Raw genomic sequence first — 24,014 nt, 5'->3', positions numbered from 1 at the left:
GCCTAAACCATCTGGCTCCACCTGGAGACTCAGTGAAGACAAAGGAGACAAGGTCTTGAATCAGTTGTTAAAAGTAAACAAGTCATAGCCATGCTTGGTAGTGCATGCTTATAATCCCAGTACTCGGGAGACTGAGACAGGAGGATTGCGCAAGTTTGAAGCCAGCCTCAGCTACTTTAGTAAGGGAGGCTCTCAGCAATATAGTGAGACCCCGTTTCCAAATAAAATATAGAAAAATAGGTCTCTAGTACTACAAAAAAAAAAAAAAAAAAGCTAATGAAACTAGAATAAGAACAGTCCTTGTTTATTGAGTGTGGGTCACATGCCTGCCCGTGACTACTGTAATAATTTGCTATGTACATGGGTCCTCTGAGGTAGGTGCTGATACCATCCCCACTTTCTACATTAGAAGAATGAGACACAAGGTTACAGATCTTGCCCAAAGGTACACAGTTAGTAAGCAAAGGAGTTGGTGTTTGAATCCAGGTGTCTAACTGTTACCGGCGGGGTTCAGTCCTGTGGGGGGCAAGTCCACTAGCGGTCGGGGGCCTCAGAAAGATGGGTCAAAAGGCAGGCGGCGTTCTGCAGATCCTTATCTGCAGCGGTTCCTTTCCCTCTATGAATTCCTCAAGTTTTTTAGTTACGACGTTTTGGAAAAGAAACCTGAAGTGGACAAAGGCTTCTTGAGCCAATGACACTTTATTATGAAAAACCCAAGAAATTTATACACTTCACCAGTAAAGTTAAGAGAAAGGGGGGCGGGTGTCTCTCAGCTGGCTGTTGGCCTTTGAAGAATTAACTTCTGTTTCTCTCCAAGGTCTTGTAGATAAGCAGCTCCAGGTGGCAGCCTCCCAGGATAGTCAAGGCTTGGGAGCTTCTCAGGGGAATCTTCTTTTAACCCTTCCTGGAACTTTCCATCTTTTGGGCTCAGTTCATATAACAAGTGTGGGGAGATTTGGTAATTCAGGTATTGGCATCTTATCTTCTGAATCTGAAAGCTTAAGCATACTCACAACACAGTTTGGCAGACAAAATATCACAAACAACACCACAAGGTTTTTAGTTCTAATTGTCAGATGTATTTTCTTAACTGCTGAGCACTCTTTTTTAAACAACAAGCCTATTAAAAGAATCCATTTATCTTTAATAATCCACTTCCCTGTCACAAACTCTCTGCAACCTGCTTCTAACTTTCTAATTCCTTTCTTTCCCAGTTGGGACTTTCTTATGATAAGCTCTTCTTCATGCAAAAATGCTTTTCTTACTCTTACGGTATTTCTTTTCCTTCATACATATATATATTTAGAATGTCTGTCCTTTATTCTGTCATATTCATTTCTAACTATGCGGCCATTTTTTCTGTCTCCTGGAGTGCTCACACTGAGGTAAAAGTTAACAGTCTTTTTCTTTGGGTCTATTGTATTTGGGCAGCTAAGTTGTTTCTTTAAGGTCACACACAAGGTTTTTCTCTGTCTCTTGGCAGGATTTGCCAGAGTTAACGATGAAGGTCGGAGGCCATTTGTGATTGCTGCAGCTGGGGTGCTTATCACAGTACCTGAATTCTGGCCAGTCTTTCATTATTGTTGAGCAGAGCCAAGGACGTTTAAACAAATTATTAGAAAGTTTATCTCCACGGACTCAGTTTCTTTTTATAGTCCTAATTTCACATCACTGGAGCAATTCGTGTAGAAAGTTAAAAGAAATAATAGTGAAGGGTATCTAAAAGTGGGGGGTACTTTAGCCAGAGACGATACCTCCTTCTCGGGGCGTCCTTGCCGATTAACTAGTGGAGTGGGGTCTCAACACATAGATGCCGAGGCAGCAGGATGTCTTGGCATCTAACCATCACCAGCACTCCCCCACCGTGTGCAGTACTTACAAGGTCCTTAGCACTGGATCTTGGAGGAATGAGGCCCAGAGAGGGAGACAGATATGCCTCAGGCCACAAAGTGGCTGGTGGGAGCCTGGAACAATCTCAGCTCTCAAACTCCAGCTGTGTACTTTCCCCACCATCTCTTCTCCCTGCCTTTGAGACAGGTCAGGGGCCCTGCTTCCAGCAAGGAGGAGGAGAGAGACTAGGATCTATGTGGTGTGAGCTGTGAAGGCAGCCCTGGCGGGCAGAGGGCTACGAGAATGGGGTGAGGGATTCTGCTGGCTGGCATTGGCATGGCAGGTGCGTCCAAGAAGGGGCTGTCCTCCAGGCCCTGGCCAGCTGGTGGGGGAGACAGAGGTGCTCCCTTGACGGGACTGCCCTGGAGTCTTGCAGGGGAGGAAACAAGGTGGCCTCGCTGGGGGAGGCCATGCGTCCCCAGGAGAGGCCCGAGGCAGCTTCCCTGTATGCCGCAGAGCTTGGGGAAGCTCAGGCTGGCCCAGGAATCTTTGTTCATGGTATGAGGTACCCAGGAAGCACCCAGGGAAGTCTGGGAGGCAGCAGGATGTTGGCACCAACACTTAGGAGGGAGATCTCCTAGTAGTTAGTTTTTTGTCACTGTAACCCAAAATACCCAACACAACTTAGGGAAAGAAAAGTTTATTTGGCTCATGGATTTAGAGGTTTGATCCATAGTTGGCTGGCTTCAGGGCAGAAACATCACGACAGCAGGTCAGAGTGGAGGTTAGCTGCTCAACTCCTGGTGGCCACAAGCAGAGACAGGAAGGGGACCAGGGACATTGTGCCCAGGCCGCCATCTAGTCCCCAGTGACCCACTTCACCGGCTGTGCCCCCCCTGCCTACAGTCACCACTCAGGAAATCCACTCAAAGTATGAATCCATGAAATGGATTTATCTACTGATGAGGTTAGAGCCCTAATTCAATTATTTTGCCTTTGTACATTTCTATATTGCTAAAGTATGAGCTTTTTCTGGTGGGTGTTCAGTGTCCAAACCATAACAGGTCTGGTCTAGAGAGACAGTCGGCAGCTGTCTGGACATAGCGCTTAGTGCAGACCCTCCGAGGTCAGAGTGAGGGTGGGCAGAGGCACACCTGGTCAGCAGCTGCCTCACAAAGGCCGGGGGGTATGGTGGTAAGAAGGTCAGGGCTCAAGGCGAGATGGACCAGGCCCTCCCTAGCAGTGGCATCATGCCGGCTCCTGGCTGTGAATGGCATAAATCCCAAGAGCTAAGTCCGTGGCGGGCAGAGTGGAGCTGCATGGTGGGCGATACCTCTGCCTAGCAGCCACCAGTGTCCTCTCTGGAGACACAGCTCAGCAGAGGCCGGGTTTGGTATGCTCACGTCTCTTTTGTCTCTGCAGGAGAAGGGACGGCGCCGTGCACCTCCAGCGTCCTCCAGGAGAAGCAGCGTGAGTTAAGCCTGACTCCATGGATTCTTTCTTCTCCATGGATAGGTCCTAGTTCCTGGAGCCTGGGTGCCCCCTCATTTATCCAGAGCCTAGAGGGTGGCAGGGTCACTCCCATCTTGCTCTCAGATGGGAGCAGAGGGCCTGATGTTTGACCTGAGTTTGGGCCACTCCTTGGAGCTCCTGGGGTTTAGTCACCCCACACTGGGCAGTTTGATTGCCAGGAAGTATGAGGAGAGGCTGGCAGGCTGAGTGGGAGGACAGGAAGCAGATGGGACCCCAGAGAGCCCGGTGAGTGGCCTTGGCACAGGATAGAGAGGGGCTGGGACTGGGGATGACCTCCTGTGATGACCATGCCCCTCAGAAGACACAACTTCCAGGGGTTTCCTGTCTTTGTCATCCTTTGGGCCCTACTGACCTCTCCAGGTTTCCTTCTGCCTGTGTTTTCTCAGAGACACAAGCACAGGGTGGGACCCAGGAGAGATGTGGTAAAGTTGTGCCTGTTTGCTGGCTAGGTCTTCCCTGAACCCGGGGTGGACTTGGGCATCTTAGCTTATAGAGTCCCACAGGAGGCTGGCTTGGGGAGCGGGATCTCTGTGCACTTGTTCAGAACTTCCTGCACTTCTGCTGCGCTGAGCAGGGGCTGAGCAAGAGCTGGAGGCCTGCCTGGGAGCTCTCCCATCTCCCCTGCGGAGCTGAGGTGGGGGTGTTAGCAACCCCAGCCCTGCACAGCCGGGGTCTAGCCCTGAGGTGTTCAGGCCTCTGGAGAGGCTTTCTGAGTGTCTAATGTTCAGATGCAACATGTAGACAACACCCCCAGTGCTTTGGAGGGCTGGTAGGCATGTCTCTGCCAGGGACACCCCCAGGGCTCAGCCTCAAGTGCATCAAGCAAGGGAGGATGGGGCAGAGAGAGCGGGCAGGTAAAGACCTATCTACAGAGTTTAGTTTACTGAGTGACAGCACAGGGACTAGTGATACTGAAAGAAGAATTTATTGCGTAGTTTCTAAGAAAAGGGACACGCCACACCATGCCAGGCAGGGCCACCAGGACACAGCAAGGTTGGGTAGGAGGGAGGAGGGAGGGAGGAAAAGCAGGGGCCATAGCCTCTTCTGAGGCCTCTGCGGGGCAGGGGGGCAGCTTAAGATGGGTTAGTGTTTTTTTTTTAAAGTACTAGAGATTGAACCTCAGGGCATTTTACCTCTGGGCATTCTAGCCCCAACCTTTTTTATTTTTTATTTTGAAACAGGGTCTCACTAAGTTGCTGAGGCTGGCCTCCAACCTGGGAGCCTTCTGTCTCAGCCTCTCAATTACTGGGCTTACAGGTATGTGCCAGCTGGAGAGGCTAGTCTGAATAATGTCTGAGGGCTCTGGGCTGCCAGGGTCTCTAACTGTTCTGTATCTGGCCCTGGTTGATTTGGGTCAGGGACAGTGACTTGGTTGGTGAGCGTAGGTAAAGGAGCGGGTTAGTGGTATGGATTGGGGGTTAGTGGGTTTTGTATGAAAGTTTATTTTCTGTGGGAATTAACCAGCTGCAGGAGGAGCAGCTTCTCCCTGGCCATGAAGTCCTTCATGATATCAAACCATCACTAAACATGACTAATACAGGGATATGGCCACGTTACTCAAGGGATGCCGGAAAGGAAAAGAGCCCAGATCATCCCCACTGGGTCTTAGGGAGAAGAAGTCACCACAGTGGCCAGAAGTGGAAAACAGCCACCTGAGGTGGGAGCTGGTGTCCACGAGCCAACCCATAGCTCCGTGTCCTGCACACACAGTTGAATAGACAGGATGCTTAGTTTCTTGGGGCCTGATGAAAAAAAAAATTGTGTTTCACTAGAGGTCGTCTTTTTATGGTGGTTATAGATTTTAGCAAAACTTATATTGGTAACCGGGCATGGAGGCATATACCTGTAATCCCAGTATTTGGGAGCCAGATTTAGGAATATTGCAGGTTCAAGGTCAGCCTCAGCAATTTAGAGAAGCCCTCAGCAACTTAGAAAGACCCTATTTCAAAATAAAATATAAAAAAGGGATGGAGGGATAACTCAAGGTAGAACGCTCCTGGTACCAAAAAATATCCAGTACCAACACAAACAAACAAAAAACATCATCAACAACAAAATTGTATTGCTTGAAGGCTCTCATCAAATTCTGTTCCTTAAGGATATTCTTATTTAGTAAAGAATAACAGGCAACCAAGAATTTAGAGCTGAAATGGTCCATTGGAGGCTGTCTAGGCCAGTGATCCCCAGGCAGAAGACCAACATTTTTATCAGTGAGAGCAACGCTACAACAAGTTTTTTCATAATGGTGAATGTATTCAGCAGAAAGGATGACTTTTCACACAATATCACGATTATGTCCTGCCTACAAGTTTGACATTGCAATCATTTTCTTCTATAAATTGATAGCACTAATTGATGATAATGTGTTTGCTTATTTTAAACATAAAATTGGCAAAATAAAAGTTTGTGAACTAAATTAAAAAAGAATAACAGCAATGCCTTGCATTTAAATGTGCTTTCCTACCAGCAGTACTTTCTTTCTTTCTTTGTTTGTTTATTTGTTTATTTATTTATACTGGGGATCTAACTTAAGAATGTTCTGCTTGTGAGCTATACCCTCAGCCCTACTTTACTTTTTATTTCGAAGCAGAGTCTCACTAAGTTGCTGAGGTTGGCCTTAAATCCCCGTCTCAGTCTCCCAAGTACTGAGATTACAGGAGTGCATCCTGTCCAACATTTCCAGTGGACTTTTGAAAACACTCCCAAAATGACTTATGAAACGGTACCCATTACCCTGGGCCAGGAGTCCCGACACCCTGGGGCTGGTGCTATAGTAGAACATGTTGGGTTTAGGTCTGAAACGTCTCTGTTTCGTTGCTGTGATGCTTTGGGCAAGCTGCTGCATGTTTCTGAGCCTCTCACTGGTTGTAGGAAACTAGCCATGTTTTCTACTTCCTAAAGTTTTTGAGGGGATCAGAGATAAATCCATGGAGGTGTCCAGGTCTGCACCTGGTGCATACAAAGCATCTTAAGGTATGCACTTCTTTTTTATTTTATTTTATTTGCTTTGTTGGGGATGGAACCCAGGGGCCCTGTATCTCTGAGCTACACCCCCAGTTCTATTTTTTAGTATTTTTATTTTTTGAAACAGGGTCTCACTGAGTTGTGAAGGACCTTGCTAAGTAGCTGAGGCTGTCCTGGAACCGATTCTCTAATCTCTGCCTCCCGAATGCTGGGATTACAAGTGTGCGCCACCACGCCCGGCCTCACTTCTGTTTTAAAAACGTGCTTTAGCTGGGTGGTGCATGCTTGGAATCCCCGTGCTTGGGAGGCTGAGACAGGAGGATCTCTCAGGTTCAAAGCCAGCCTCAGCTACTTAGTGAGGCTCTCAGCAACTTAGTGAGACCCTGTTTCCAAATAAAGTATGAAATAGGTCTGGGAGTGTGGCCTGGAAGTAGAAAAGCCCCTGGATTCCACCCCCAGTACCACAAAAATAAATAAATAAAAACAAACATATGCTTTTATTGGTGCATTCAGGATCCTCGTTGCATACTGGGTTTTACCTGTGCCGTAGCCCCAGGAGCGTTGGGCACAGGTGGGGGATCGTCTTGTCATCTTGTGGGGCAGTCTTCTTGACACTCTGCTGGCCCTGTGGCTATCTCAGTTGCCATCATCACAGCAGTGTTCCCTCAAATGTGTGAGTCACTAGAAATTCCTCCCGAGATGGGTGGAAAGCAGTGGGCTCCTTGGGACTGAACGTGGGAGGGGTCTGCGTGGGCCTCCCTGTTCACCAGCAGGCATCTGGTTGCTGGGCCTTATCTGCGGTGGCTGGTATGTTCTGAAATCTTCCCTCTTGTGGCTTCCAGATAGCCCAGCCTTCATCCTGCTGTTGGACAGACAGCCTGGCAGCCTTCCACTGCTGGTGTGCTTGTAATTTGGAACCAGACTGGAGGGGGCCTAGGGAGCCATTGAGGGTAGAGGCCAGGTGGGGGCAGAGGAGAGCGAGGGCTGGGGCAGGAGACCAAGGCCACACTTCTCTGGAGCTTGCTGTGCAGTGTCAGCCCCGGGTGGAGGTCTCCCTTTCCGACTGCCTGTGGGCAGGCCCCTTGTGGGTCTGAAGTCCTAGGCATCTCTGATCCCTGCTGCTTCTCGCGGCTGCCCACTCCCTCTGTCCATGTCAGTTCATGATGTTCCTGTTAGCCCTGGAAACATTTACAGGGCTCTTCCACACACACCTGAGTGGTGCTGCACGAGGCCCTTGGGGGAACTTACCTTCTCTCCCGTTCTTTCCTCCAAAGTGAACAGTGCGGTTCTCCTCAGATCCGGGCCAGAAACCTGGGGTCTTTCAGGAGTCCCCACTACAGATAACACCACCTGCCAGATCAGGCCCTGTCGCATCGCTGCAGCCGGAGGCGCTCTCATGCTCACTCCTCCCCGGCTCCCGCCCACCCTGCCTTAGTCCAGGCTGCTGTCTTCCTTTGCCTGGACCACCCTGTACTCCTGCACACTGCCCCCCGCCTCCAGCCTCTCCCATTTCATCCTCTCTCCAGAGAGGCAGAGAGCCCTTAGCCGGGGGATCCTGGGCCTCGCAGCCAGGCTTGCCCTGCTTTGTCCCTCTCCAAAACCTCCTGTGACCACCTGCCCTCCTTCCCCTCCCAGCACCCTCCTGCTTTCTTGTTGGAGGAACCCAGACTCCCCAGCACAGCCTTCTTGTGGGCTACTTAGGAAGCAGAGATCCTGTCTTCCCTTGGGCAGGCAAGCCTCCTGCACAGCAGGACCCAGCCCAGTGGGGCCCTCTCTTTCCCTTGCCTGAGGCAGGAGAGGAGGGCTGAGGGCAGGGCTCTCCCTCTGCCTGCACCCCCCCCCACAGGCCTCCTGGGAGGCTGGGGTCTCTCGCAGGGTCTCAGGAGACCCTCCCAGACCTCTCTTCCATCTTCATGAAACCTAGGGGTAGGAAGGGCTTCAGTCAGGAAGACCCTGTCTCAGTGAGAAAATGAGGATGTCCCTGGAGTAAACGTCCTTCCAAGGAAAGTGCTCAATGGCTCTCCTCACCCCTTCATCTGGAGTTCCACCTGGTGCCTTCAGGCCAGAATCTGAGCATCCCTCCTTTCCTCGTGTGTGTGTGTGTGTGTGTGTGTGTGTGTGTGTGTGTGTGTGTGACTGGGATTTAATCCAAGGGCATTCTACCTCTGAGCTACACTCCCAGATGGATTTTATTTCTTATTTGGAAACAGGGTCTCACTAGGTTGCTGAGAGCCTCACTAAATTGCTGAGGCTGTCCTCAAATCTGAAATCCTCCTGCCTCAGTCTCTCAAGTACTAGGGTTACAAGCCTGCGCCACTACACCTGGCTCCTTCTTTCTTTCATCCTTCCTATACTGGGGATGGAACCCAGGATTGCTCTACCATTGAGATATATCCTCAGCCCTATTTATGTCATATGTATGTACGTATGTATGTATGTATGTATGCATGCATTTTTTGATACTTGGCACTGAAGCCAAGAGTATTCTACCTCTGAGCTACAGCCCTAGCCCTTTTTCCTATTTTGAAACAGGATATCACGGGACTCAGAGTCTCCCTAATTTGCGGAGGCTGGCTTTGAACCCATGATCCTCCTCTCTTAGCTTCAGAGTACTAAGATTACAGGCATATGACACCATGCCTGGCTCCTATTAATTAATTAATTAATTTTTTGAGACAGGATTTTGCTGATTTGCTGAGGTTGGTCTCAAACTTATCTCAGTCTCACCGATCTCTGGGATTACAGGCCCCTTTTTTCCTGCAGCTTCTTCTTCCCACATCGCCCCAGGTGCCTGGGTTGGTGCCATGCCTACCCTGCCCCTACTGCCACACAGGTGTTCTCTCAAGAGTCAGCTCCATTATCATCCCTGTCACACAAGTAAGGCCTTGGGGTCCATGCACAGGACAGGAACACATGACTTGGAGAGGGGCTTTCTCCACCCAGGAGCGACAGGTTCTACACAGGAAGTTGTACCTGTTACAGATTGGGAGAATATGATTTGGGGAAATTGTTCCCCAGGAACCCCTGCTAGGGTCCTGGACACACTTACCCCCAACCCATAACAAAACCCCAAATGACCCCAAACAGAAGAAAAAGACCGTGGATTCTTGTCCTAAGCTAAGAATAAATATATATAGCTTGGACGGTTGCTGAAGATTTAAAGAAGTTTATTAAAAAGATAGAAATACAAGCCATAGTTACAGCCCTGTGCCCAAAAGCGGGCGGGGGGGGGGGCGCAATTCGAATGAAAATGCCCCAGAACTCCAGTTTACTAAGTGTTTTATCTCAACCAAGTCCATGGCAGGTCCTTTGATCTGGAGATATGCTACCCCTTATCTCCAACCCCTGGCTCTGCTGTCTCCAGGTGGATTTGCCCCGGAAGGGGGGACAGCCCCATCTCCGACCACCTTTTGTTCCATCCCCCAAGATGTGTGAACTTGTTTCTCCAGGATCTGGGATTTCCTCCCATCTCTGGCTCCAGCCTTCTTCTTTCTCTTTTAGAAATGTAAATTACAGGCTTCCGCCCTTTTGGCTCTCCCAGCGGCACCATGGCGGTCGGTCGGCAAGAACAAGCGCCTTACTAAAGGCAGCAAGAAGGGAGCCAAGAAGAAAGTGGTTGACCCATTTTCTAAGAAAGACTGGTATGATGTGAAAGCCCCGGCCATGTTCAATATAAGAAATATTGGGAAAACACTAGTCACGAGGACTCAAGGAACTAAAATTGCATCTGATGGCCTCAAGGGTCGTGTGTTTGAAGTGAGCCTTGCTGATCTGCAGAATGATGAAGTCGCATTTAGGAAATTCAAGCTAATCACTGAGGACGTTCAGGGTAAGAACTGCCTGACTAACTTCCATGGCTTGGATCTTACACGGGACAAGATGTGTTCCATGGTCAAAAAATGGCAGACCATGATTGAAGTTCATGTTGATGTCAAGACTACCGATGGTTATTTGCTGCGTCTCTTCTGTGTTGGTTTTACTAAAAAACGCAACAATCAGATACGGAAGACCTCTTATGCTCAGCACCAACAGGTCCGCCAAATCCGGAAGAAGATGATGGAAATCATGACCCGGGAGGTGCAGACAAATGACTTAAAAGAAGTAGTCAATAAGTTGATTCCAGATAGCATTGGGAAGGACATAGAAAAGGCTTGCCAGTCTATTTATCCTCTTTATGACGTCTTCGTTAGAAAAGTAAAAATGCTGAAGAAACCCAAGTTTGAATTGGGAAAACTAATGGAGCTTCATGGTGAAGGTAGCAGTTCTGGAAAAGCTACTGGGGATGAGACAGGCGCTAAAGTCGAGTGAGCTGATGGATATGAACCACCAGTCCAAGAATCTGTTTAAAAGTCCAGATTTTTAATAGTGACAAATAAAAGGTCCTATTTGTGGAAAAAAAAAAAGAAATGTAAATTACAAGTCCCTCCTTCCTGCCAGCTAGCCCTGGCTTTCTTAGTATAAAAGATATATTTTTAAAATTGGAAATCTTTTCCAATACTGATACATTAATACATTTTAAAACCTCTTCCCAATACTAGTACAGTACCTGCTGTGACCCCTGAGTTGGATGCAGCCCAGGTTGTGTGCAGCAGGTGGCACCCAGACGCATGCTGGCTTCCCCAAGGGCCAGTGCTGGCATCGGCTCTGGGATGGGGTGGCAAGTGATGGCTCTAGGCAGAGGAGGGGCTGCCCACGGCTGTGTCTGCAAATCAGAGCAGGACACACCGTGGGACTCATAAATTTCCTCTCATCCCCAGAGCAAGACTTGACAATGATTGAGTCCCAGTTCCAGCCCCAACAACCCTTATCCTTATCCTCAGTTGAGCTTCTGTCACGGCCACCCAAAGAGCCCAGATTCAGCCCCAGCTGGGTCCTGGCTGCAGCCCCTGGTCCTGCACTGAGCCCCCACTCCTCACCCCCAGCCTATGGCTTGGCATCCCCCTCAGATGGGGCTCTGGAAGCTCCTGGTTTGAATTCCCTGGCCAGCAGCTGGCCTCCCTGCTCCTCTGCCTGGCGACTGGTATCTTTTCCTGGCCTGTGTGGGCAGCTTGCTGAGCACAGCTGTAGACAGGCTATATTTAGAAGCTTTAATGAGCTCAGGGTGGCAGACGTCCGCCTTGGGAGCACTTTTCTTTCATGTGTGTGTATGTCTGTGCTTGGCATGGTTCTTTGTGTGCATGTGTAAGTGTGTGTAAGTGTGTGCATGTGTAAGTGCATTTGGGAGTGTGCATTAGCATGTGTGGCAATGCATGGTGCATTTATTTGCATAAGTGTGCGAGTGTGCCTGGGTGCATATTTACAAGCCTATCTGCGTAGTGCCTGTGCTTTGCTGAGGATGTGTCCAGCTTCTGACACTTGCAGGGCTGCGAAATAGGAAGGAATCATTGGTTCATTTATCCATTTGTTTAAAAATATTTAATGAGCACATTTATATGCCAGCACCATGCTAATCTCCAGGGATAAAACAGAGCAAAAACAAACCTACTTCAAGTTCTTAAATATCTTATAGTCTAGGAGTTAGAGGAAGGGAAGACAATAATCAAATAATCATAAAGTAAAAAACATAAAGATTTCTCCCAAAAGTCCATGATGCTTTGGGGTCTGGACAAGAGGAGGGAGTCCTGAGGAAGAACAGAGGTTTCTATAGAAGTATCTGCATGCAGGGGCTGTGTCTAGAGTCCAGGAAGAGCGAGTGAGATCTGCAAGGCCCTGTGGTGAGAGGAGAAAGGGGAGGCATGGAAAGCATCAAGAAGGTCCAGGGGCTGAGTTCAGAGATGGGGAGGAGTGGAGTTGAAGCGGGTGGAGAGGGGCCCGCAGGAAGATCACAGGGACCATAGCCAGGGTGTGGGAAGCCAGAGAAAGGGCTGTGGGGGACTGGTTAGATTTTTAGAGTGGTAGAGTCTAGCCAAAGAGTCAGTTGGAATTCCAGCAGGAAAAAGGAAGGCTCTATAGGAAGAGAGTCCCCAAAGACTCAATCTGCAGGTTAAAGGATTTAAGGAAACAAGGCACCAGACAGTATCTGGGCCCCTGTCCGAGAGGCTTCCTGGCAGGGAGGAAGCCCTGCTCTCCCATTCTTTTCCGAGTGCCTTCCACTGGCCCCACACACACAGAAGCAAAGGAGCCTTACCGGGGCAACAGAGTAGAACAGAGGAGTGGGGAATGTGGCTCTGGGGGGATGATGCAGACCACTCTGTGCAGATCACTGACTCCATGTGGGAGAATCGCAATTTCCCTCGACTTTCCCATAAGCCATGTGAAGTCGACTTTGGTGCTCATCCTGCTGGGCTGATGCGAGCTCCTGTTCCGCAACTACACCGGCTCCTCCTTTCCTCATAATTCCGCTACTGTCCCCAACACCCAGGTTGAGGAAAGGCTTGCTCTTGTCCATGCACCCATTCACATGTGCACAGAGCCCTTATATCCACACTGGCCAGCACAGGGGGCCCAGGACTCCCTGGGACTCCAGCCTCCATTCTGGAGTTTCCAGGAGACCCACACAGGTCTCTCTCCTCCCCTCAGCTGCCGCCAAGGGGTGGGGATCTCTTTTCAGCCTGAGGGAATCTGTGTCTCCTCAAATCCTTGCTCCTGGAAACGAAAGGGAGAAGCCTGGAAGCTGTCGCAAACCTCAGAGGCAAAGGAGCCAGAGCGGGCAGGAAAGACAAAGTGCATCTCAGAAGGAAAAAACTCACCCTGCTACATGCACTTTAACAAAATTCTTATTTTTTAATCTGTCTGAGTAGGTAGCACATGAACAAGTCTAAAACGCAAAATGAGTGAACAGTGATGTGCGTGCCTCCCTCCCCCTGCCCAGTCGCCCATTTCTTCTTCCGGGAAGCCAAGATTATGACGAGTTTCTTATATTTCATTCCAAAGACAGTCTCTGCAAACATGAACCTATCCATAAATATTCTCTTCTCTATATTTTTATATATCCCCCACACAGATGGGAGCATGCAGTGAATTCCATTCTGCACCCTACTTTTCTTGGATAATGATACAGCATGATTATCTTGCCATCTTAGTACATTTACACACTCAGGTTCCTTGTTCTTGGCAACAACCCAGGTCACTGTGTTGTAGTTTATTTAATCTGTCCCCTTTGGGTGGACAGACAGGTTGCTTCCTGTCTTTTGCTATTATTTATAACATGATTAGTGCTGTAGCTATGCCATTTTGCACATGGGCTTGGCATTGCTGGGTCAAGGGCACTCTGCATTTTGAATGACCCTCCAGGGAGGCTGTATTGATTTTTACACTCACCAGCAAGAAACAAAGAGAATCTGTTTTCCCCTCCCAGGAACACACAGTGTTGATAATGGCTCATCGAGAGGAGAATGCAAGGTGTTTGGGGTGTGATTTCAACACATATTGCTTTAGTTTAGGCTTCTAAGATTGAACACCTTTTCAAATGAGTAGAAGCCATCTCCAGTCCCTCTGCCGGAAGCCATGTGCATTGTGAAGGGATTCCTGGGGATGAGGGTGTGGGCCTGAGTATGCTGCTGAATCCCTTTTTGTGTGTGCCCACTCTGTGGCCACAGGGGTTCACAGGGGTAGGGCCTTACTGTTCAGTAAGTTACTTCTCTCCCCTTTTCCTCCCAGCCAGGGGTCTCTCCAGGGGGCAGATATGTGGTTTGGAGTGAAGAGACTACTCCTTTCTCCACTCCCCACACCTGTCCAAATCCCTTTCCCTCCACTTACATCCTGAGAGAAATGCCCTAACTCTCCAAGCATGGTTGCTCCTCGGCACTAGCCCCATGCAGACTTGGGGAGCCCAGCAGCATGTTTTCAATAGGCAGGCTCAGGGCAGACCCTAGCAAGGCTCAAGGGTCAGGCCTTCATCTGGGCTAGGGGCTCTGGTTTGAACACACAACCTTGGCCTAATTTGCCAGACATGGTTGGATTCTGACCCTGAAAGGGTTAAAGAAAGACCTTGGCCTCCAGCTCCTCCAACCGGAGTCGAAATTCCCTCCCCAGCACCCTTCAAAGCCGCAATTTACACAACTTGCTTGTGTAACCACTGCTATGAACTGCCTGCCTCCAGGAGAGCACTGGGCATTCTGCAACAGTTGTAAACATTTACTAAGTTGCCTTGAAGCTTGTAGACTCTACAGAAGCCATGCCCACCCCATTTGCCTGGGCTCTACCCTCTGTTCCCACCACCCAAGCATGGCTCAGCATAAATCCCTGGCAGCCACCAGGTCCCCTCCCCTCTTCTCCAGGCTGGGCTCCTTCATCTCCAGCTACTTTCTACAGTTTTTCTGGTTATTGAGCTCTGAGTCTGTCCTCCATATGGCCTGAGCTGCAGGGGAGGGAAGGGGCATCCCCTCCTCATTTTGGACCGTGATCTCTGGTGTCTGAAGCCTCTGAGGTACAGGAGTACCTCTGGCACTCCCAGTATCCTGACTTGGGACTATTTGCAGCCTTTGGGCATGTGGCTGGTGTTATGGTGGGAGACTGTTATGGGGCCCCTGTTGGGCTCCCAAACTGTAATAGTGAGATGTAGCTGCGGGTTCTTGTTCGGAGCTGTGTGTAGAAAACAATAGTCTGAACTCTTATGCTGTAAGCTTGAGTGATTTTGTTTTTACAAAGATGGAAAGATAGAAACAGATAATAAAGCCCTACACCTCAAAGGAGGAGGTGTAGGTGAGTGACTTGAAAGTAAGTCACTGAAGTCTTTTGGATATAGAACCTTTTTATGCCAAGTCTTCTGACCCGACTAGATCTGCCCCCTCTTCTCAGGGCAGGTCTTTTGATATGGCAATCTTTCCTGTAGACCTGCCCTGTCTCCAGTACAGACCCCAAGCCTTTTGTTTCACCCCAAAATGTGTTAATTGATTATCAGGGTCTTTTACATGTAAGATTTTCAAAAAATGTGGGGGGATGCCATAAGCCTTCAAAAGATTCCAGACTCTGATAATCAGAAATGTAAAAGACCCTGGGCTTTCTCTATTCTCTTGCTAATCACCCTTGGTGCCTGGAACTCTGTAGGGTCCTTTTCCTATCTGGATGCCTTCCCTGTCTCCAAGCTCTGGTTTTCTAATACCGAAGTTATTTTCAAATACATTTTTAAACCATTTCCCAATACCAGCATATTAATATCAAAACTATTTTTAAATACATTTTGAAGCCCTTTCCCAATACCAGCACAACTGGAGTTTGGTCACACGTCCTAGGCCCTGATCATGAGACATGGTTTTGGTCCCATGATTCTAGGGGCTTGAGAGATCCTTGAAGACTGGTGCTGTATGTGATTCATGTCTCAGCCTCCCAAGTACTGGGATTACAGGTGTGGGTCACCAGGCCTGGCTTGTTTTAAAAGTTATAGCACTTTCAGAAAAGCAAATCCCATTATTTTCCCTGCTCCATGTGGTCCCATCTTCATTCTGATCTTGGTGATTGGTCTCCACTTCTGGCACTGGACCAGCCAGAAGGTGACAGACTCTATTTTGGGCACCTCCTATGTGGTCACCCATGGGTGGGAGGACCTTGTAGTATGCTTTGGAAGTGTCTTGCGCTGCCCTCTGCTCCCCAGGAACCACATTCTGTGAGGTGCTGGGGTTCCTTACATTCTGCCCACTCATCCCCTTTCCAAGCCCTTCGGGTTCCCTTGGGCTCCCAGGCCAGTGACCCTACTCCACAAACAGTAAGATCGGCTGGCAAAGACGATTCTAAGTGGAACTATTGAAGCTCTAACAGCCACTGCTTCCTTTTCTAAGGGCCTTCAAAACATTTATTAATTTGCTCCATGACTTGCCTGGGAGTTAACAGCAAGTTCCCTGGTTGGAATCACCTGCTCTGGAAATCCAGGTGGCACTTAGCGCTTGTGGTTTCTTGACCCTTCCTTTCTCAGTTGCCCTTTAAAGTGAGTCTGTAATCATTCCTGCAGGTCCCTGTAGGGTCCCGGGTTCTAATTCAGCTGGGATGGAAGCTAGAGCTACAGGACACTCATGCTCGGGCTCAGCTCAGACTGTCCAATTGCCTGACTCTGAGGAAGGAACACATCCAGATGGAGTCTGGCTGGGAAGTTCATCTCTCATCCTAGGACTCTTGTCTGGTGTGTGTGTGTGTGTGTGTGTGTGTGTGTGTGTGTGTGTGTGTGCCCTTCTCCATGTGGATTTACTTGGAGGATTCAGGACTGGGGTCAGAGCCCCCCCATTCACTGCCAAGTGAGAACCGACTTCTTCCCAGGTATTTTTCAGGTAGTATAGCTCCCAAACCCCATTGTCAGAGCAAGAGAGCAAAGTCCCTGGGTTTATGCAAAGAGTTTTACATTTCTGCCCATGTCTGTGCTCCCAGGAGCTCACAGAGGATTACTTTGGTAGATTCTTCTCAGGAGTGGCATGGTCTCAGGCTGGGCCCAGCTCTGCTCAGTTGACCTCTAGGGTAACGGAGTTGATGGTGACAACCAGGCTAGGATGGAGAGTGGAATCAGGGTTTCCCAGCACCCTCTCCTGGTGGATCCCAGTGGCTGGTTGGCCTCTTCAGCCAGGCCAGGCAATGCTTTGCTTAGGGACCGAGTGTGTGTGTGACAACCTTGGCTTTTGTCTCAACAGAAGTGTGGTATATGGTAATTAGAAGGGATGATCACGATTTGCCTTTTCAAGGCTGTGATTAAGCAAAAATAGCCTCCATTCTTCAGCCTGCAGGAGGAGCCACATAGAGCAGGGTGTACCACCCATCCCCACGCTGGGGCTGGCAGGGTGCTAGGAGCAGGTGCTGAGGTGGCTGGAAGCCTGTCTCAAAACATTGTCACAAAAACAGCTGTGGGATCACCCACCCTAAATCTGGGCCCAGCAGGGGCCCAGCCTGAATAGGGAGATACAGACAGTAAAGAACAGGCAGTGGGAAGAAACAGGCAGCCTGATAGTGAGGCCTGGGCCCTTTGCACACAGCCCCAACCCGAGGCCCCCTGGTGGCCGTCCTTGTCATCAGAGGCCCAAGGGAACCCTCCACGGGTGGAACCACAAAGTCCAGGCCAGGTGGTTTTAGGATTCCCAGAGGTTTCCAGATCCTAGTTCCCCTGGGGACTCTTTCAAGAAATGTGCTGCTCGGTAGGGAGTGCTTTCTTGAACCTGATCTCTCCTGAGGGGTGTAGCAGCACAGATATGTCTCCTAGATGTGTGTCACCTGGGATCTTCACTTCCAAAAAGTTCTCCCCAAAATGCCAGACTCCAAGAGCTCTGGCCTGGCACAGAGATATATGCCTGTAATTTCACAAACTCCAGAGGCAGAGACTGGAGGGTTACAGGTTTAAGGACAGCCTGCGCAACTCACCAAGACCCTATCTTATTTTCTTTTTTTTTTTTTTTTGTCCTTACAACAGCAACGCCATTTTATTTATTTTGAAACAGAGTTTCCCTAAATTGTGGAGGATCTTCCTAAATTGCTGAGGCTGGCCTTGAACCTGTAATCCTCCTGTTTCAGCCTCCCAAGCACTCCAAGCTCCTATCTTAAAAGAAAAGAGCTGGAGTTGTAGTTCAGTGGTAGAGTGCCCTGTTTTCAATCTTTAGCTCTGCAAACAAAACAAAGCAAATCCCCTGCTTTCAAGGGTTCCTGGTCTGATGGGAACATGGACCGGCAACCCCACAGCAGTATGCCAGGCAGCTCGGCATGCTGTAGGACAGCCATTGCAGTCTGGGGGGACCTGAGAAGGCTTTCCAGAGGAAGAGGCAATTAAGCAGGGTTTTGCAGGACATGTAGGTGTTTTCTGGTTTGCAAAACAAGAAAGAGCTTACCAGGCAGAGTTCTCAGCATGAGCAAATGTGAGGAAGGACAAAAAAGTTGTCTTGTGGGGGAGTTGGAGCCAGGGGCCTCCGTTATTTCAGTTGCAATGCCTGGTTCTCAGAAGGGCAAAGCTTTGTGGGCAAGAGGCAGGCCTGATGGCCTCAAGGCTGCCTTTCTGCACATCCCCACAGATCCCTGGTGACTGGAGACATGCCTGCCTGTGGTCCTGGTCCTGGTCGTCAATTCCCAAGAGGCCACAGTCTAGATGTGGCAGGTTTGGTCTCCCTCCTCCTGCAGCCATGGCAAAACATTCCTGGCTGCTGTACATTGAGAGGAAGTGAGGCTCTGTCCCCAAGCTGTGTAGGAGGTGAGACTCTTCCCTTTTGCTAGGGAGGGAGACCATGCTGAGGACAACTGTGCCCTGCCTCCAGCTAGTGACGCCATCCCAGCTGAGCCAGGGACCGCCTGCCTGTCACTGTGGCCAGAATAGAGCACCTGTCCAACGAGTCAGTGCCCAGAGCATCCCGCAGGTCCTAGGCGGACTGACTCCAGGCAGCTTGAGGATGCAGGAGCTGCTTTGTGACAACAGCGAGGGCATGGGCCACCATGGAGGGCATGGTGCCCAGGAGACAGCAGGACCCTCATGTCCTCCCTGAGAGTTATTTATAGCCTCGCTATGGCAATTTGTGGCAATCACAGCATTTAATCCTGTAATCACACTGCAAGCAGGCACCCGCCCAGCGAGGCTGAGGCTGAGGCCGAGGCCGGAGCCTGCCAGGGCTCAGAGAAGGACCCTGAGCCTCCAGCCCCGTCATCTGGGGCCCTGCTCTGTGCTCCCTGTTACCACCCAGATAATACGAATAACATTAGCAGCTAACATATATGGCACTTCTTTTTCTTTTTTTGGTATGGGAGATCGAACCCAGGGCATGTTCTATCTCTGAACTACATCATAGCCCTTTAAAAAAAACATTTAAAAATATTTTTGAAACAAAGTCTTGCTTAGTTGCTGAGGCTGGCCTCAATTCTCCTGTCTCAGCCTCCCAATTACTGGGATTACAGGCACGTGCCACTGTACCTGGGTCACATATAGCACTTTTTATGTTCCATGTTCGAAGTCCTTCATATATATGAACTCATTTACGCTCACCTCACCCTGCGAGGCAGTGACTATTATTATCCCCTGTTCCAGATGAGGAAACAGGCACAAATCATACCATCAATAGGAGGCGGTCTTTGCTTTTGTGTGTGTGGTACTGGAGACTGAATTCAGGGGTGTTCTGCCACTGAGCTACATTCCCAACCCTTTTATTTTTTATTCTGAGACAGGTTCTAAATTCCCAGATTATCCTCGAATGCCAAGCATTTGTATATGTGTGTGGTGGAGTACTGGGGACTGAACCCAGGGTGCTCTACCACTGTGCCGCACCCCAGGCTTCCCTGCCAGGCACGCTCTTTTCATACTGATAAAATGTTTCATGCTGTAGCAAGAGGTCTCTGTCAACTTGTGTCCCCCCCTGCATCTTCTGCTGCAGAACAGGGATTTCTGTGTCTACCTCACTGGGAAGCCCAGGGCCAGGTCTTAGTACGTTTCAAATGAGGCAGAAAAGCCTACGCCATTGGAAGGAGTATCTGAAAGTCCTGGGTAGAGCCAGGCCTCACAACAAATATTTCTCCTTCTCCTAAAAGCCAGGCCCTCCATCACTCAGGTAATGATTTCCCGTCTGCGTGGGCAGCTGCTCAGAGCTCACGAAGTGGTTACCCTCCAACCAAGGTTGTGTCTGTGAAGTCAGACTTTTTCAGAAACACACTTCCCCGTGGAGCCAAGCTCTTCCTTGCAGAGCAGCCGTCCTGGAGCAGGTAGTGGCTGGCAGGGGGGGGGGTGTTGACTCAGACACAGGTGGGCTAGAGATGCCCACAGAGCCGGTGGGAAGGACCCCTCCCCAGATGTGAGCAGCGGGGTTCTGGGGGGACAAGGCCATCCTCATCCGGAACAGGCTTCTGTAAGGGACGTGTTCTCCACTGATGGAGGCAAACAAGCGCTTCACACTTGTGGGTTTCAGCTATACGCAGGAAACAGCATCTATTTCATGGGGGAGAAAGCAAAGAAAGCGAGGCAGGCTGGGTGGCAGGCTCTATTGGGCGGAAGGCTGCTTCAGATGTCCTTGAAGTCTTTCTCTACCTGAGAGACAATACCATGACATTTGGGAGCATGGGTGTTAGATCAGGAGTGGGCACATTTTTCTACGAAGGGCCAGATAGTAAATACCTTAGGCTTTGAGGGCTGCGAATCTGTCACCACTACTGAAGTTTGCCGCTGTGCTGTGAGAGCAGCCTCAGACAATATGGGAATGAACCAGCCTGGCCATGTTCCAATAAAACTTTATTTACAAAACAGGTGGCAGGCCAGATTCCATCCTTGGCTGTGATCCGGATGTTAGAGAAAAGAGAGCTCAGGGAGGGGCGTGTGCCGAGGAGCCTGTGCCTCTGGAGGAGCGGGGCAGCATTTTGGGTAGTGCTCAGCGTCACCTCGAAGCTCATGGGTGGATGCTGAGAGTCATCCGAATGCCAGCCTCACCTCTCTGAGCCCACCCTCTCCTGGGCTCTGGTCCCATGATTCAAGGCCTTGCTATCTGGTAGTTTCAACCAGACATCTTTGTTTTTGCCTTTGTGTTTTTTGCAGTGTTGGGGATAGAACTTGGAGCCTTGCATGTGCCAGGCAAATGCTATACCACTGAGCCACATCCTCAGCTCAGCTAGATTTGTGTGTGCATGGTGATACTGGGGACTGCACCCAGAGGCATTCTACCTCTGAGCTACACCCCCAGCCCTTTTTAAAGTTTTTTGTTTTAAAACAGGGTATTGCTAGGTTGCTATGACGATGAGGCTGTTCTCGAACCTGTGATCCTCCTGTCTCAGCCTCCCAAGTACTGGGACGACAGGCCTGTACCACCGCATGGGCCTGGCTCATTCAACAAGGTATTTTAAAAATATCATTTACCCAGCTGTTAGGATTCTCCAGGGAAACAGACCCAATAGGATAGACATATATAAAAAGAGATTCATTATGCGGGATCGGCGCACACAATTACAAAGGCTGAGAAGCCCCACAATGTGCTTGCTGGCGGAAGTCCTCTGAATCAGTGATACAGTTTTAGTCCAAGCCCAAAGGCCAGAGAGAACCCAGGCAGCCAGTGGTGTAAGTCCTAAGTCTGAAACCAAGACCCAGGAGCACCAGTGTCCAAGCGCAGAAGATGGACGTCCGGACTCACCAAGAGGGCAAGCCTCTCTTTGCTCTGTTCAGGCTCTGAGAGATTAGAGGGTGCCTGCCCACTCACACTGGAGGGGCTGAGCCTCCCAATTCAAAGGTTACTTTTTCCTGGAAACACCCTCACAGACACACCAGGAATTATGCCTCACCGCTCTCTGGAAGGAGCTAATAGGATCAACCATCATACCAGCTCTTCCAGCTGTCCTCAGAGGGAAGTGGACGCCATACCATGTGTTGCTGGCATTCTTGGAAACTGGGCAGGGTGGTGCACATCTATAATCCCAGTACTTGGGTAGGAAGCTGAGACAGGAGGATCTCAGGTTTTAGGACAGCCTCAGCCGCATAGCAAGGCACGTAACAGTTAGTGAGAGCCTAATTAAAAACAAAAATAAAAATAAAAAGGATTGGGGGTATAGCTCAGAGGTGAATGCCCCTTGGTTCAATCGCTAGTAATACAATAACACATGCATGTACGCACAGAAAAACAGGAAACTTCTTCCTAGGACACTGCTCCTCCTGGGGCCAACCCTTCTTGTTCATATGGGAGCCTGAAGCCCAGAGAAGGACAGGAAACTGCCCAGGGTCACAGAGCAAGTGTGGCCACTGGGGGCCATCCCCGACGGCCAGCTTCTGCTGCTCTTCTTTTCCTTAGCAGGATACAGCCTTTCATGGTGTGTTGATCAGAGGCAGGCCCTGGACAGGGTGACTATCCCAGCTCCAGACTATAATTCCAGCTCACTGATAAGCTGGACCTCCCTCAGCCGTGTGGCCACCGGAGCCCAGCGAGTGTCCTGTTGCCGTGGCTGGGGTAGAGAGATGGGGGCGCTGAGCCCTCCCTGTCCCCTCTGCAGGAGAACTCTACCGCGTCTCCCTCAGAAGACAGAAGTTCCCCGCCCAGGGAAGCGTCGAGATCCCGGAGGACAGCGAGGTGCGCTGGTGTCCAGTAGCGTCCAGGCCCATCTGTGGTCGGGATTTAGGACAGTAGGCGGGCTACTTTCATCGAGCTCCTCATCTGACTTGCTGTGTGACCCTGGGCAGTTTCCTGTCCTTCTCTGGGCTTCAGGCTCCCATATGAACAAGAAGGGTCTCCTCAAACTCTCCCTGCCCTGACATCCATCAGGGTCTCGCCCCCGGCTCCTGGGCTTGGAGTGCTGGCCACCGTTTCCCCGTGTGCGGGCGGCCCCCGTGTCCCCATCCCCTGCTGCCTGCCTATCCCGACCGATGTCCCTCTCAGGAAGGCTGCTCGCAGCGCTCCTGCAAGACGCACGTGCTCCTGCTGGTGCTGCACGGGGGAAACATCCTGGACACGGGCTCCGGGGACCCGTCCAGCAAGGCGGCTGATATCCACACCTTCAGCTCCGTGCTGGAGAAGGTCATGCGTGCCCACTTCCCCGCCGCCCTGGGCCACATCCTCATCAAGTTCGTCCCCTGTCCTGCCATCTGCTCTGAGGCTTTCTCGCTCGTCTCCAAGTGAGTCCATTTTCATTTCTGCCCCTAGGGTCACCCCGGGGCTGGCGGGGAGGGCTGGCTGGAGGGGCCGCCGCTGCTGTGCGCCTACCCGGTGGGCGGGTGGGCACCTGCTGAGGTCCCCGAGGTGCCAGATCTGGAGTGACCATGAGCATCACTGATGGAAGTAGTCAGCAAGAGTCCTTTCCCCAGGAGTGGGTGATCCTTCAGGCCCACTTCCTGTCCTCAGTAGGCCCGAGCTGCTTGGTACAGAAGAGGAAACGGAGGGTTGGAGAGGTCCAGGTGTTTCCCCTGGAGTTACCCAGCAAATGGACCAGAATCAAACCAGTACCACGCTGCTCCTGGGTCACACAGTTGCCACCCGGTAGGGGTAGGGATGTGATGGAGGTGGCCCAGGCGCAGTGGCAGTCTGAAGGAAGGCCAGGGAAACTCCTTGGAGGAAGTGGCTTCCGAATCAGCCTGGATTTTTTTTTTTTTTTTTTTTTTGCGGGTCTGGGGATGGAACCCAGGGGCATTCGACCTCCGAGCTGTATACACCTCCTGCCCTATTTTTTATTCTTTATTTTGAAACCGGGTCTCACTGAGTTGCAGAAGGCCTCACTAAGTAGCTGAGGCTGTCCGCAAACCGCGATCCTCAGGTCTCAGCCTCCCGAATGCTGGGATTACAAGCATGCACCACTATGCCCGGCTTAGTCAGCCTGGATTTGAGTCCCTGCTGTGTGACTTTGGGAAGTTGTTTCACCTCTCCCTGCCTCAGTTTCCACATCTGTAAAAGGGTAATAACAGCACTGCTTCCTAGAATCACTGCGAGGATGCGTTCACTGGTCAAACACTGACCCTAGCACATGGAAGTCTCTGCACAAGGACACAGCTGGGGCTGGAGCCTCATCCTCCTGGGGAAGGAGGTGCTCCCTGCCTTGGGTAGGGGAGAGCAGGCTGGAGGGGAGAGGCCCTGACTCCAAGCAGAGAACCCTGCTTGCCCATGGGGAGAGGGGAGTAGAGGTGGCTTGGACGGCACCTCAGGCTGAGCACTGGCAGCTCCTTTGTGTAGATGCTATCCCCACTCACTGTGGGTACTGGTGTCCGTGAGGGATGAACTGAGAAACCAGTGGTCCCCAGGGCCCGGGGCCTGGGGGATCCCATCCAGTGCTCCAGAACCCCAGGGCTTCAGTGCCCCAGGTACTTCTGTTGAATGAGCTGAAGGTGAGTGCCTGGAGCCGGGTGG

The 24,014-nt window shown here is 50.5% G+C and overlaps 2 protein-coding genes across 2 annotated transcripts in view; both read left to right on the top strand.

Annotated features, from left to right (window-relative positions):
* The window catches only part of PITPNM3 (PITPNM family member 3), a gene marked incomplete at both ends in the record, with an annotated part of 89,154 nt that overhangs the window by 42,616 nt on the left and 22,524 nt on the right, over positions 1–24,014 (top strand). The window contains 3 exons of the mRNA XM_080713967.1: positions 3,253–3,300; positions 22,174–22,250; positions 22,557–22,792. Coding sequence (XP_080570093.1) covers positions 3,253–3,300; positions 22,174–22,250; positions 22,557–22,792 — 361 coding nt within the window. The remainder of the gene's footprint in view (positions 1–3,252; positions 3,301–22,173; positions 22,251–22,556; positions 22,793–24,014) is intronic.
* On the top strand, positions 9,892–10,635 carry LOC308275842 (small ribosomal subunit protein eS1-like; the record flags this gene model as incomplete). The annotated part of the gene is made up of 1 exon (XM_080714211.1): positions 9,892–10,635. Exon 1 carries the CDS (start codon positions 9,991–9,993, stop codon positions 10,633–10,635), a length of 645 nt encoding a protein of 214 aa, XP_080570337.1. The 5' UTR covers positions 9,892–9,990.

Source organism: Muscardinus avellanarius (genome assembly GCF_963383645.1).
Source record: "Muscardinus avellanarius genome assembly, chromosome: 16".
In the NCBI taxonomy this organism is placed as follows: domain Eukaryota; kingdom Metazoa; phylum Chordata; class Mammalia; order Rodentia; family Gliridae; genus Muscardinus; species Muscardinus avellanarius.
The sequence above is the reverse complement of the archived record's forward strand: the minus strand, read 5'-3'. Positions and strand labels throughout refer to the sequence as shown.